We start from the raw sequence: 13,973 nt of genomic DNA, 5'->3' as shown, positions 1-13,973 counted from the left end.
TTCCCTAAAAAGTAACACTGTGAGCATTGAAACTACAATTACCAGGGCATTTGGGGGCAATATTTTTGTCATTGGCATCTAGCTTTGCGGCACCCGTAGGCTAAGAGATAAGGCACGGTAGATGATGGTGTCGATAATTTGTAGGCAAGACAATCAAGTATGTTTCATTTGTCAGCCACAACAATGCCTATATATATGGTGATAAGTGACTGAAATGAGCCAAAAAGCACACTGAAATAGTTTTTTGTGTGGGATAACCCCTGTATGTTATGCATTACGGATAACACATACAGCAAAATGGACTCATAATTTAGCTAGCACAAATACCAGAACTCATTACAGGTAGATTACTTCTGTATGCTTTTCTAAAAGGGCCATTTAGAGCAAATAAATCACTTTCTCAAGGGCTACCCTCTTTATAGATAGCACTAATTATCACTTCTACTGTAAAAAGATCTTGAGGAAAGAATGGCCAACTCACTCTTTCAAGCAGCTTCTTCACAGCTTCTTCTGTTCTTCCTGAGACAGCAACAAGGCGAGGTAGCTCACAATGTTGTCCATTGGTGGATGCCTGGGGCTTTCTTTGCTTGGGATTAGATCGCAAGACGAGATGGGCATTGGCACCACCAAAACCAAAGGAGTTGACAGCAACTAGTCCACCTTCCCATGGCATATTCTCGCTCACAACCTGGAACAACCATTTCATAGGTTATCATTTTTCATAACAGATACAATGCAAAATATGATTGAACGGAATGCCATTTAAAGAGAACACCAGGATCTAGCTATTCATAAAGATACAACTTTCTTTGGTAAATATTAGACTTTTTCAGTATTGTAAACATAATTTTTAAATAAATACATAATACAAATTTCCATTATAATTAAAAGGGAGGTTTCTACTTTCGGTTACTTGAAGTTGGGACAAAAAAAAATTATCAAAGTGTGACAGTTCAGATAAAGCAAAATACATTTTATACATGCATAGAATTTGAGGAGATAGAATAGATATTGCATAAATAGACTTTTAGACCATAATGTGAAGACATGTTACCATTAAGTCATGTAAAATATAAAAGGTGGCTAATCTGGTCAAGTTGATAAATTTAAATATGAAAAACTAGAATCCTGATCAAACAAAGACTTAGGATTCATAATGGCATAGACAACCCTTGCTTAAGATACAGGATCATTGCCGCCAAATGTCAGAGCGAATCCCATAAAAATGAAAATGTTAGAAAAGCGTTCAGCAATGAACAAATCTGAATAGGAATTAGAAATAGTTAAGGAAGATACTCAAATGGGTGTATACAATTCTCCTACAGCTTGTCCACCTTGCAAGTAAAAATTGTCACTGTGTTGGTGTGCAGGAATGGGAGAGAGACTTCAGTAAAGCCATCTGTGGGTGAGTGTATGTGTGTGTGACTGGTTATTGAGTGCATGTGCATCCGAAAAACCACTGGTTATCCTTAGAAGGCCTTTCCTGTGAGGGGATTGGTTTGGTGTGGTGGCTAGAGTATTGGCTTCCCATCCGGCAGGCTCGGGTTCAAATCCTGGCAGTGGCAGAGAATTTCCAGAGACTGCTCGATACCTGCTTGAGCGTTGTGAGGAGGACATTTCAAGCGCAACGCTTCGTCTGTCAGATGGGACATTAAGCCGAGGTCCTATTGGCACCTTTCGTTAAGAGCAGGCTAATGCCAACATCAGGTTTCTCTCCACGCTTCCTTACCTACCCTTCCCTCATGGCGCAAATGACCTCAGCTGTCGGTCACCTCCTCCAAATACCATACCATACCTTTCCTGCGAAGATCCCTGTTTTTTTGTGGAAGCCTTAGTTGAGGTCCCTACAGCCCTCTCAAAGGATCTCGATTTGATTGTTTGTTCTGAATGAATGTGAGTGTGATTTTCGGCTACATATTCCGGTTGAGGCGCTGGGCTTTGGTCCCTGCGGTGAATCTCTCCCCTTCCCACACACCAATACAATCACAATTTTTACTTGCAAGGCGAACGAGCTGTGGAAGAATTTCTTACAGCCATTAGAGTATCTTCGTTTTCTTCATCTTTGAGGCTGTAGTGCTCAATCACTTTCACTCAGTTTTGCACTGAATAGGACTACTAAGCTTACCTTCAAACGACCATCCAAAAGAGCTGGAATATCTGGATTTGGTTCTTGGAAGTGAAGATTTGCAGGTATGGTCCCCGATTCCATGGCAACTAATACTTTGGCGATGGAGCACAGACCAGAGGCTGGCTCTGAGTGACCCATGTTGGATTTGACTGATCCAATGAGGAGTGGACGGCCTGGAGCTCGCCCTTTGCAGAAAACATCGGCAATAGCGTTCACCTCCTGAGGATCACCAACCTGAAATGAAGCAATTTCCACAGAAAATTAAAATCTGCAGCTGGGTTCACAATAGAGTGGTTTCATATTATTTTTTTAATGCCTAAATCGAAAGATTATTACTCCTGGAGTACGTATTTCACGCTTTTAGATTTTTAAACGACGATATCTATTTTTCGCGATTAAATGAAAAGTGAAAATTTTCAAGCGCGCAAAACACGACGGCTAAGAATGAATGCTGGGAAAACTCCGTGTGATGTCGTTCTGGTTCCTGCTGCCGCAAGTGAGGTGACCTTGGGGCAAGGCTTTGAGCGCTGATACGACGCAGGATGCTAGCAGGTAGCAGAGTACCCTGCTAGCTGGTAGCACTTGGCTTAAATAAGGATTATTAATACCTTATCAAACGAAGGAAACTTTATGACCTTAGGCAGTTTTATTAGGTGATTATTAAGACATGTGTCCCTGAGCTCTGTGCCTCATGCATGCATTGGTAATCTCAGACGATGTAAAACTCCTATCTACTTGTATAGAAACTAGGTCCCTGTGACATTACGTGGAGTGGCATCTCATGGGCGCCAATCTGGCCTTTTTCAAATGAGGATAAAATTGACCATTGCCATTCATCTAAACCGGTATTTCTAAAACCAAATAAGTTGTATATTATGAATACACTAATGGTGGGTAACGAATCGCAATCAATGCCTTTCGTTTGCTTTGATGAAGGAAACTACCCTATTGAAAATAAACTTAAAAACAAAAGATTATACGAGAAGGAACTATGTAGTAGGATACTCAGGTTAACCTTTCACCAGGGGCAATAATGGAATTGCTGAGTTCAGGCACAATGTGCCTTACAGGCACAGATGCGAAAAATCATTATTAACTCTTAAGAATGGCTCAGAGGTACACCTCGAAAGTTTAAATTACCATTATTAGTGTAGTCGAACACTTACATGATGTGTTTCGTGCTATGCATAGACCCCTTTACATGCCATCATATGACCCAGGATTGATCCAGCAAGGTGCGATATACGTATTTTCCCAAAAATTTATTCTAAAAATTAAATCTGAAAAGAATCAACAATTGGGAGAAAATAACAGTAAAAATTAATATTACCTTTGTTCCAGTACCATGAGCTTCCACATAGACGACATCCTTAGGGTCAATACCCGCTTCAGCATAAACTTCTTTCACCAAACGTCCCTGCATTGCTCCGGATGGGTATGTTATACCTTGTACTTTGGCACCATCTGTATTGGTTTTGGCATTTATTACGGTTGCATATTTTCTGAGACAAACAGAGGCACGTTGGAGGTATAAAACGACAGCGGCTTCACTTCTTACATAACCGTTCCCTGAAAAAAGAGCCAAATTTAGTACAATAACACATAAATACTTCAACATTTTTTCTAAGAACTATGTATAGCATATAGCAAAGAAAGAACAATGAACATGAAGGACACTCCTTCATATGAACACCACAATATAACTACACAGTTAAGGTCAACCCAGTGACTGATAAACTAACCCTCTACTGACTAATTCTAGTAATGTCAACTCAAGACGACTGAACTTTGTTTTCACTTTTGTTCACATTCCATACAGCTTTGAGGTGTTTTCTCGACTGAATCATGAATCAAACCTTAGCCTCCCTCTCTAGTCTGATGGAACTTCAAAATTCAATTTTATCAGTGATGACTATCTGTCAATAAGGTAATACTGTTAATAAAGGAGGATCAAACAGTTAAATTGGTAGTCATGCATTGAGAACACCAAGAGAAGTACACTCATTCATTTCTCTGGTCAATCATTTTACAAACTATACTTAAGAATGTTGTAAGTCTCAGTTGACATACTCATATATTGCCATCCTCCAGTTCACTGATAAGGTGCTAAAATCACTAAAAACTGCGTGCAAACAAGATTTTTCAAGGAAATGAACTAAACCTATTTAACTAGAAGTATTATAATATATGAGTGGGGGAGAAGCCAAGGTGTACAAGTGATTTCTTTTTTCTAAACAGAGTTAGGTACAGAAATCAGGTAAAGAAAGCAAAGGAGATCAATTAGATATTTAGTAGCGCATTTTATATTCCACTCAATGTCAGTACATAACAGAGACTCACTCATATCCCTTGGCAACCAAGTTTTTGTATATTTCTTTTAACAATTAGCTGTACCTAACTCTGTTCAGAAAAACATCACATGTATCCCTTAGCTTCTCACCCCCTCACATATTTATGTAATAGTAGCAAAGGAATTACCTGAGACATCAAAAGCTTTGCATGCTCCTTGTGGACTGAGCATGCCAAGACGGTGGAATTGAAGAGAGCAAGTTGGCTTCAAGAGGAGATTCACACCACCAACGATGGCTGCGTCACACTGCCCAGTTCGAATGGCAGTGAGGGCTTGCTGCAGTGCAAACATGCTTGATGAACATGCCGTGTCAATGGCATAGCTGGGACCTACAAAAGAAATTAATACCTTATATAAGATTCCTCTCTAATTCCCTTTTCCCCTCCCTCCCTAAATTATAAAAAGAGAGGATCAGGTGGTCATGTTAATGATATAGGTAAATAATATGGGATGATTGGGTTTATTAACTGAGAGTTTTTCATCATAGTTTATTTGTTACACACTATTATTTAACCCTTCGTATATTAATATAATGTAAAGATCTTCTCCACTGTTTTTGGATTGGATGCAAATAAATACGAAGAGATGTGCTCAAATGATGTATGTGTATGTACATCAGAATTCAATTCAAAATTAAGAAATCAAGCTTTAGATGACAGATGTTCCAACCTTTTTAGAACCATTAATTTTCTATATGTGGAACCCCTTAAATATTCAACTACTTCCTTTTAAATCAAAAATGGTATATACTTATAAAAAAATAAACTGATCTCTAAAATTGTCATTTATTGATTACAATTTCTAACCGGGAAGTTTCCTCAGTAAAAAAATTTTCTTCCGACAACTAACACAAGATGCAGTTCTTCATCCCAGAGTATTTTCTCGAACATGTAAGGAGTATCAATGCAAGAATCTACAAATTAGTCATTCTTGGTACTCAGAAACTGAGTATGTATGTGTTTTAATGACACAGCTAATATTACTTGATTTTCTCAAAAGAGAATCCATTCATTGAAAAATTGAATTGAAATACCTGCACTAGAAAATGAAATTTGAAAGACGATGCAACAATCAAGAGAATGGCTCCACTGCATGGATATCTCACTAATATACTGTAGGGAAAAAAACTGCCAGCTTTAAAGGAATATAAATAAATTTCTTACCCGAGAAATCAAATGTGTATGAGATTCGATTAGGAAACATGGCCCGACAGCATCCTGTGAGCCCATATCCGTTAACTTGTTCAGGATCAGCGGTCCAGAATTCATCGGATTCACTGTCAGAGACTCCAACAAAAACACCCGTACGAGATCCTCGAACGCTTGCTGGGTTAACTCCTGTTATGAAAAAAAAAACAAAAAAGTGAACATAAGCCCTCTTGCAATACTGAATGAAACATTTCAAGAAATCACAATGAAGGGAAATACTCTCATTATAGACATAATCAGTACAAAATGAATGACTAATGCAATATTTTATAAAATTCACACCATTTACTTTGACACTTGAGAAACCAACATCTTTATCACCAGGATACATCTATGCCTGGTAAAAATTTGGAAAAAATTGAGAATGGGTTTCACAATGATTTTTAAGGTATTTTGAACTACATATTTGTTATGGAGTGGGAAGAGAAAAAATTAAAAAGCAGCAGGAAAAATTCCACTCATAAGACTATTCATTGAACCTAATGGACAACTAATAAAAATCAAAATATCAATATAAATAAGAAAATTTTGTGCAGGAAAGGATAGAAGCTAGAACTCAAAATTATACGGAGATATGAATAAATAAACCTAGAAGGTATCCATGAGAAGTGGCAACTTGAATCTTATGTTATCCTTCAAGGAAAAAGAAGACGAATACAATACAAATGATTTTGGATGTTGACACCAGCAGAGAAGTTGAGAATGGAAGCATTTGTAATGTGGTGCTACTGAAGGATGAAGATAAAATGGATCCACAGAGTAAGCAATGAGGATGTGCTGAGAAGAGTGAAAAGTCTTCTAAAAACCATAAGGAAAAGATGGGACAACTAAGTTGGCCATATTATGAGGCATGATGGCCTGATGAAAGCAATCGTCGAAGGATAGGAGGGCATGGGACGGCCCTGATTGAGTTGCATAGGATGTAAAAGAGAAGAAGTACATCACTATGAAAAGGCTAGCGGATAGGACAGCAGAATGGAGGACTGCATAAAACCAATCCTAGGATTGTTGACTCATGGTAATGATTCCAAATTTCCACCACATCTATATCCGCAATATTGGAGATACTCCTTCAAAAATTTACCAGCATCCACAATGGCCTCATGAGTCAGCTCCAGGAGCATTCGGAGCTGTGGGTCCATAACATGGGCCTGCTTGGCATGAACACCAAAGAAGGTGGCATCAAAGCGTGAAAGGTCACGCAGTTTTCCTGTGCGTGTAGGCAGTCCATAGAGACCTGTGGATAAACAGAGAAGATAAAAATTAGATTTGAAAACAAGTAAAATTGTCGAAATATATTTAAATAGCCAGAGATCTATGCTTCCTTTAAATGGGTGTGATCTCAATTCATGAAAATTGCCAGTTATCAAGGGATAAAGCCTTAAGAGACTGGATTCATACAGAATTTTCTATGGCAGCTGCTTAAAACATAGGGCTACCGCTATATCACTACCGCCGTAAAATAAGTCATTCATAACTAAATTAGAAAAGCTGTAAACTATGACCAGGCACCAAGAGAATTTAGTAGGTCTGTTGTTCGATAAATTGCTTGTCCACTTCGTTGTTGGAAAACAATAATGCTATCAAATGACTGACATTGTCATCATCTTCCGGGGTAGAGGGTATAGGCAGACTTTGAGATCGAATCCCTAATGATTCTTAGCTTGGCATTCTGGGCTGCCAGAAAAACTTGCACACATAGGCCAGGAAAGTTGACAGCTATAGCTATTCTGCTAGCGTGCTGAAGCAAACATTTTCTTTGGTAATTTTAAAGTGCATATTCCCGCTAATAACACTTCATACGCTTCTTTAAAAATAATAATATAATTATCATAATAATTACCAATATATCAATACTCACATTTGCTCCCTAAGTATTACAGAGTCTACTGAAGTATAAGGACAGAAGTCCGTATTGTTACCGCGAGCAAAATACGATTCCCATTTGACATCAATAACATTTTTTAAAGCTCTCGGAACTGATTGGCTATTATTAATGCAAAGCAGCGGAAAGACAACGTAATCATGAGTTAATTTTAGGGGGACATGCCATTTTTTTAACATATAAAATAGTTAAGAAATTGCACCGTTAAGACTAGCAGGGATTCGTAATCCTGATGATACGTCATGAATGGATTCGTCGAACACAAAATAACATTTCATGACCAGCTACAGGCGTCGTTACATCAAATGACATCCTTTTTCTGTGAAAATTTGCGATTTTCCAAAATTTCACCAATTCGAATTTTGATATGCATATTTTTGTGGCGCCTGCCTCACCCTGCCACCTATTGATCGATAGAGCAAACTAATTTTAGGCGGAAGAATTGAGAGAAACGCTGGAAGTGGGACGTGACACAAAGTGTAAATTAGTTATATTATACGTGAAGTTTTATTTAAAGTGGCATTTATGGCTGAATATTCGTAAGCAGGGATTTTAATATAATATTTATCGCAGATGTAATTGAAAATATTGTACTGAGTTATACAAAAGAAACGTGACTTCAAAGTGCTGCATTTGAAATTTACCGTCTTCAATGATTGTACCTATCAGAATGATTTCGAGAGAAGAAAAGATGGTTTTGGAACAAAGAGATTTTTTAATTTTTTTCCGGAAGCGCTGAATTGCGGTTGTGTATCACAACGATCAATTACTGTGCGCGAATGAACTACGATCGGGATTTTTAAGTTATGAACTCATTAATGAAGACCCGATTGAGTGCCGCTGAATTTCGAGATTTCTCCTTAAGTGATCGTAGAAATGACCGATTCGCTTATATTAGCGTGGCCGACGTCCTAAAGGGACCTGTGGTGCCGTTTTCTCGGCCCTCTGGGATGGATACTTTTACTTCAAGCGACGGTTGCACACATCCATTTCTCGTCTATCGCCTGCTTCCAGTACAGTCATCATGTTTTGCTACCGTCAAATTGACTTCTATCATCAGCGTCATCGATCGACGAGTACTTACATGGCGAGCATTGCGAATCCACTTCGCAGCGCCTACCCTCGGGGCAGACATCTCAAATGGCGTCAACGGTGAGTGAGAATGTACATTTGGACTTATAATTTGTGTTTCTCGTATGAGTCATATATAAACCTTATGACCGCAAATTCCATTAGTTTCGCGGTAATCAAATTTTGGGGGATCATCCTGGTGTCTGTTACGTCCCTCAGAATGATATCCCTAATGATAGGTTTTCAGATCGCTCGAACTCGAACTAACGGTCATTCCCACCGTTCCTTTTTCCATCGCTATTTCCGTAACAAATGTTATTCCATAAAACGCCGAGCTCGGTGTTACTCTCCCTGTTAGCGGTCGTGCGTTCCGATTCGCCAACGATGGTTTTCAGGGACGGAATTAGGGACGTGCCGAATGATGGAAAAAGGGATGAGACTCCCATCCCTGGAGCTATCGCGGAAATGATTGAGTGAACGTTCTTTTTTCCGTCATAATGGGAGATATCGCTCAAAAGGGTTGGAAAAAATGATCGCGTGATTCAGGATTAAGTTTCTATGATCCCGAAATTAGGGGATCATCCCAAAATGAGGATCTATATGCGCCCCTGGAATAAGATGAGCCCGCGCTCGGGAAGGGATTTAATCGATGAAAAATTGGTCTTGGAAAGGAGCTGGTTCGGGGGTTCTTACCTGCAGGCCACCTCCTCTCATCGTCCGTTATGAGATCGACTCCCTCAAACAGCTTCTCCGCGAACTCTGATACGTTCTCGCTCTCGGGCAACCTCGCAGATATCCCCGAGATGACCACCTCGTCGTCGAACCTGCTCACGGGAATAACGAACAAATAAAATTTCACTCTCAATAATTGATTCAACCCGGGCGGAGGTTGGTTTGGTTAGGTGAGGATCATTGGGAGATTTAGAGATGGGGGGGAGTTCAGGAGTCATGACCCAAAATTGTATAAAAAATTTTTCATTTATACTATCATTACTTTCCAATATTTTATACTCTTTCTTTTTTAGTATCCACGTCTATGATCCGTAGACCATTATTGCGCATTTTATTGTTTTGCATTGAATACACATCATAAATGTTCAACTGTTTGAATGTGAGCACGGAGGAGGATGGAAAAACTGAGGCCGGCGAGGAAATTGAACGTGGAAGTTCTTTACATTGTGAGTAAGGAGAAGAAACTGCCGGTGAAAATGAAGACTGGCAGATTTAGGGGGTGGGAGGGTCACAGGGATCGTGACCCCCCAAAATTTAAACCAAGAAATTTAAATTTTTCCTAGTTTTTATACCCTTATAAAGACGTAAAGGGAGTGCATTTGGAAATGAGAAAATAATGCTTCCGAGTAATATTTTAAACAATTTTACACGGAAGAATGCTCCTATCACCAGCGGGGTTTTCCATACTCCCTGGACCCAGGTCAAGCTTCCCCACCCCCAATTTTTGATTCTGAATCTGCCCCTGGTCAGGGTAGAGCTCACCCCAGACAAGGACACTGGCGTGTAAATTCCATACATTCAGGGCAGGGGGGGGGGCAATTATTTTCCCTGAGGCACCTCACACTTCGTGGATTTTGATTCGGGTTCTCTGTAGGACAAGCCCAGGATTTGAAACCGGGGCCCCTAGATCAGGGGCCAAGTGCTCTTCACACTAGGCTAGCATCCGGAATGAATGCAATTGTAAAATGCAAGCAATCCAAGTCGTCCATGTCGGTCGGCACCCAGCCCGACTCCCACCTCATGATTCACAGAAATCGCTAATGTTTTTAAGTATACCGGGACTAGCCACGGCGATAACTTTACGGGACTCACCCGAAAGGCACAAAAGTGAGCGAAAAATCCACAGAGAAAAAATCATTTGCCTTGACCGGGATGCGAACCCGGATCCCTCGATTTCCGGCCGAGTGATTTAGCCAGTTAAGCTACCGAGACATCGTCCTCCCCTGAGGAAATTTGTGGACCATACCGGACAAGGGAATCAGGTTCATATCCCGGTCAAGGCGAATGATTTTTTTCTCTGTGGATTTTTCGCACAATCGCTAATGTTGTCTGTTAACATATAATAATTAACCAGAAAATATGACATTCAGACCGAAAATAACTGTAGATACTTCCAGGGACTGCAGGATTTTTATTGGTGAAGTGATTGTTAACGATATTAAATGGTTGTTGCCTTTACCTGTGCAGGGCATTTCCATTGTGCTGCCCGTTGGTCGGGGCAGTTGTCCAGGGCTGCGTGTTCAGCTCGCCCGCGCCCCCGACTTCCACCTCGGGAAACCTCGCCGGCATGTCTCGTTCGCCGTCACCGACCCCACCCCCACGTCCCGGACACTTCTTCCTGCGACCCCGTTTTCTCCTCCGTCCTCCGCCTCGTCCTGCGCCCGTGGCCCTCGCCGCGCGCGGTGGACTCCCGAACCTCCGCTCTGCTACACCCTCTGCGAGACAAAAGAAAAACTGAATTATCGTCATGAAAGATACTTGGTGATCTATGCCTGGGGTCTCCAAAATACGGCCCGAGGGCCGGATCCGGCCCGAGGAGGGTTCTCATCCGGCCCGCGCACTCGTTTCAAGTATTGAATATTGTATACTTCAGTAATCGGCAAATTTGCTATCCGGCCCGCGGGGCGATTCGAAACTTGGAATGTGGCCCTAATGGCCTATTAAATTGGAGACCCCTGATCTATACGATAGACCTGACATTCAATTGATCCAAAAATCGGAGCAAAAATCAAATATCGTTCATTCACTGCCCTCTATGTGCCAAATGAAAAACTGAATTATCATCATGAAAGATACTTGGTGATCTTTGCGATAGACCTGATATTCAATTGATCCAAAAATAAAAACAAAAATCAAATATCGTTCATTCAGTGCTACTGAATCATAACGAGGAGTCTACGGAAAGAGAGAAAATAGCCAACCTTTTCAAACTTACATAACATGGGCGTACCCAGCGGGGGAGAGGAGGGGGCTGCTACCTTCCCCCCCCTAGAAGCGAAAATAAATTTTGTTCAAAACGAAAATTTTGAACAAATTTTCTTTTGAAGAAAAATGATCTTAATATAAGAGTGGGGACCTAAAGGGGATAAATCAGGCTCCTTGCCGATAAATGCAGATAGTCTGGCAGTAAGAGAATTAAAATTGTAAGACTTGAATTATTCTCATTTTGTATGCCCAAATAAATTTTGCTTCTCAATCTCGATTGAGGTTTTCTTTGGTAGCAAAACATATTTTTAATAATAGCATGCGCATAGTAGAAAAATATTAAAGGACTCATTGAAACAAGTGAATTTGTACGCAGTCACGCCCACGGGAGCAAATTGATGCACCCATCTTAATTTAATAAAATAAATTTAACAAAAATAAAAAATTAAATAATATAAATTTAACAATGGTAAAACCCGTCTTGAAGCTGGCATGGCGTTGGGAAGGTGGCTTGATGGTATAATTGGCTAGCACGCCTGACCGGAAACCTGAAGATTCGGGTTCGAATCCCGGCTAAGCCAAATATATTTTCATGGCGATCTTCATCCTTGGTGCATAGAATATATTTGTTTTGAATGGCACAGTAGTAGTCTTACCTCCTTGACACTCTGTCCTTTTTGAGGGTCTTCGAGAAGGACCCTGAGAACTTCTCTGGAGGACTCTGTCGTTTCCTTGTTTGTCCGCGGGGCGAGTTTCGCTTCGCCTCGCTTCTTATCCTTCTTCCTTCCTTCAGTACTCTTTTCTGGGCAGTGTCGGATCAAATTGGAGATCCGACTCGAGCGCTGTTACTTCTTCTTTTGTTAGTGCGAATGTCTGTTGCCCTTGGTGCGCGGTGCGCCTGTGATATTATTTGGTCTTCTGGTTCTTATCCCCTTGGTTACCTACGAAAGAGAAAATAGCTTTCATTAGGTTAACTGTGGAAAGAGGTTGGAAATAAGTGAATTTTTTTACTATTTTAGCTCCGAAAAATAGTCATCATTGGTCAACGATTCTAAGATTATATTGAAACAAAAACTTGCAATTTTTCACGATTATAACATTTATTACTATCTAAATTCTAATGTTAGTACATCATCTTCAAGTAGCATTGAAACTTAGGTAGTAATAAATTTTATAACCGCTAAAATTCTAAGATAAGTTTGCAATTACTCCGCATTCAATTATACTTATAGCTAACCTTTTCTCATTTACATAGAAACCTTTCTCATTCTTCATCGTCTGTTCCTTCTATTTTATCCTAGCGATACTACTAAAATACTGAACAGGAACAGTAACGTCCGCGTATATTAATTTATTTAGCAATTTAAGTTTAGAGACTACAAGGCTACAGATCTAATAAACCGATTCAAAATTTTGTACCCATAGAAAATACTTGTGAGTTCCATTTGGAATTCTTGAATATTTTACAGTCCTTAGGAGTAAATCATAATTTTTTTTAATACCTAGCATTTCACTTGAATATTCACCGTTTGACAAACCATTTTTCGCGCGCAATTCCGCGTTTTTCGCATGGAGTTATTTGTGGAATTACGGTTTTTTCGTGGTTCAATTTAATTTGAATTTTGCGAGACATTTGATTGCTGCACGCAACGCAGTGACAGAAGTTCCTATTCGAAGTAGAGAAACCCGTTTCCCCACTAACATTGAGCTAGCCCAACGAGATTTTTCCATGGCAAGGTGAAGCGTATGGAAGTACATTTCTTGCCACATGTGTCATGGGTAGCAAGTTTCCAGCTCTTGCGTAAAACACTTCCACTTCCAGTTCTCCGATAGTGATAATTATCTCTTATTTGAATTTGCCTCGGAAGAAAGAGCAAACTTATTTCGATGTAAAAAACTTGGAAAATATCACTTGAAAACCATTCATTCTAATCGTAAAATCTTAGCGAGATCACAATTTTGAAGCGTTTCTCTTGAGCCCTTATAAAAACATCAGCCGCTTCCGAATTTAGTCATTTCTATCGGATGGCGTGAAATATTTTTAGTCCAAGCGATATTTTACTCTCCTTGGAAAGAATAAAAACATTCGAGTCGCTCAAATTCGCTCCATTGGGTTGAAAGGTCCTATGAACTAAGTCTAACATGGGAATATGAGGTAATAAAATTTTTTCACGAAAAATCCTTTGCGCAAACTATAACTCTGCATGTGGGTAAACTCTTCTCGGGATTCCCACCGGGTTTATTTTTCCATATTGGCAAGCCTCTCTTTTTTTTTAAAAATGGTCACATAAGGAAATAGATAATTTCATAAGCTAAACATAGGAGCGATAAAAGAACTGGCATAATAATTTTTAGTTTTTTTGAATATTTATTTTAATCAACTAAATTTAATGT

General features: G+C 39.7%; 1 protein-coding gene across 2 annotated transcripts in view; it reads right to left on the bottom strand.

The window, feature by feature from the left end:
• The window catches only part of LOC124169313 (fatty acid synthase-like), a 110,765-nt gene that overhangs the window by 28,217 nt on the left and 68,575 nt on the right, over positions 1 to 13,973 (bottom strand). For both annotated transcript variants that reach the window (XM_046547896.1, XM_046547895.1), the window contains exons 2-10: positions 12,236 to 12,520; positions 10,834 to 11,089; positions 9,336 to 9,466; positions 6,771 to 6,923; positions 5,642 to 5,815; positions 4,607 to 4,807; positions 3,459 to 3,697; positions 2,126 to 2,362; positions 482 to 688 (exon numbers count right to left, since the gene is read on the bottom strand). In XM_046547896.1, coding sequence (XP_046403852.1) covers positions 482 to 688; positions 2,126 to 2,362; positions 3,459 to 3,697; positions 4,607 to 4,807; positions 5,642 to 5,815; positions 6,771 to 6,923; positions 9,336 to 9,466; positions 10,834 to 10,943 — 1,452 coding nt within the window. In that variant the 5' untranslated portion in view covers positions 10,944 to 11,089; positions 12,236 to 12,520. The remainder of the gene's footprint in view (positions 1 to 481; positions 689 to 2,125; positions 2,363 to 3,458; positions 3,698 to 4,606; positions 4,808 to 5,641; positions 5,816 to 6,770; positions 6,924 to 9,335; positions 9,467 to 10,833; positions 11,090 to 12,235; positions 12,521 to 13,973) is intronic.

This window comes from Ischnura elegans, chromosome 12 (genome assembly GCF_921293095.1).
Source record: "Ischnura elegans chromosome 12, ioIscEleg1.1, whole genome shotgun sequence".
Taxonomy (NCBI): Eukaryota; Metazoa; Arthropoda; class Insecta; order Odonata; family Coenagrionidae; genus Ischnura; species Ischnura elegans.
This window is presented reverse-complemented; position numbering and strand designations above follow the sequence as displayed.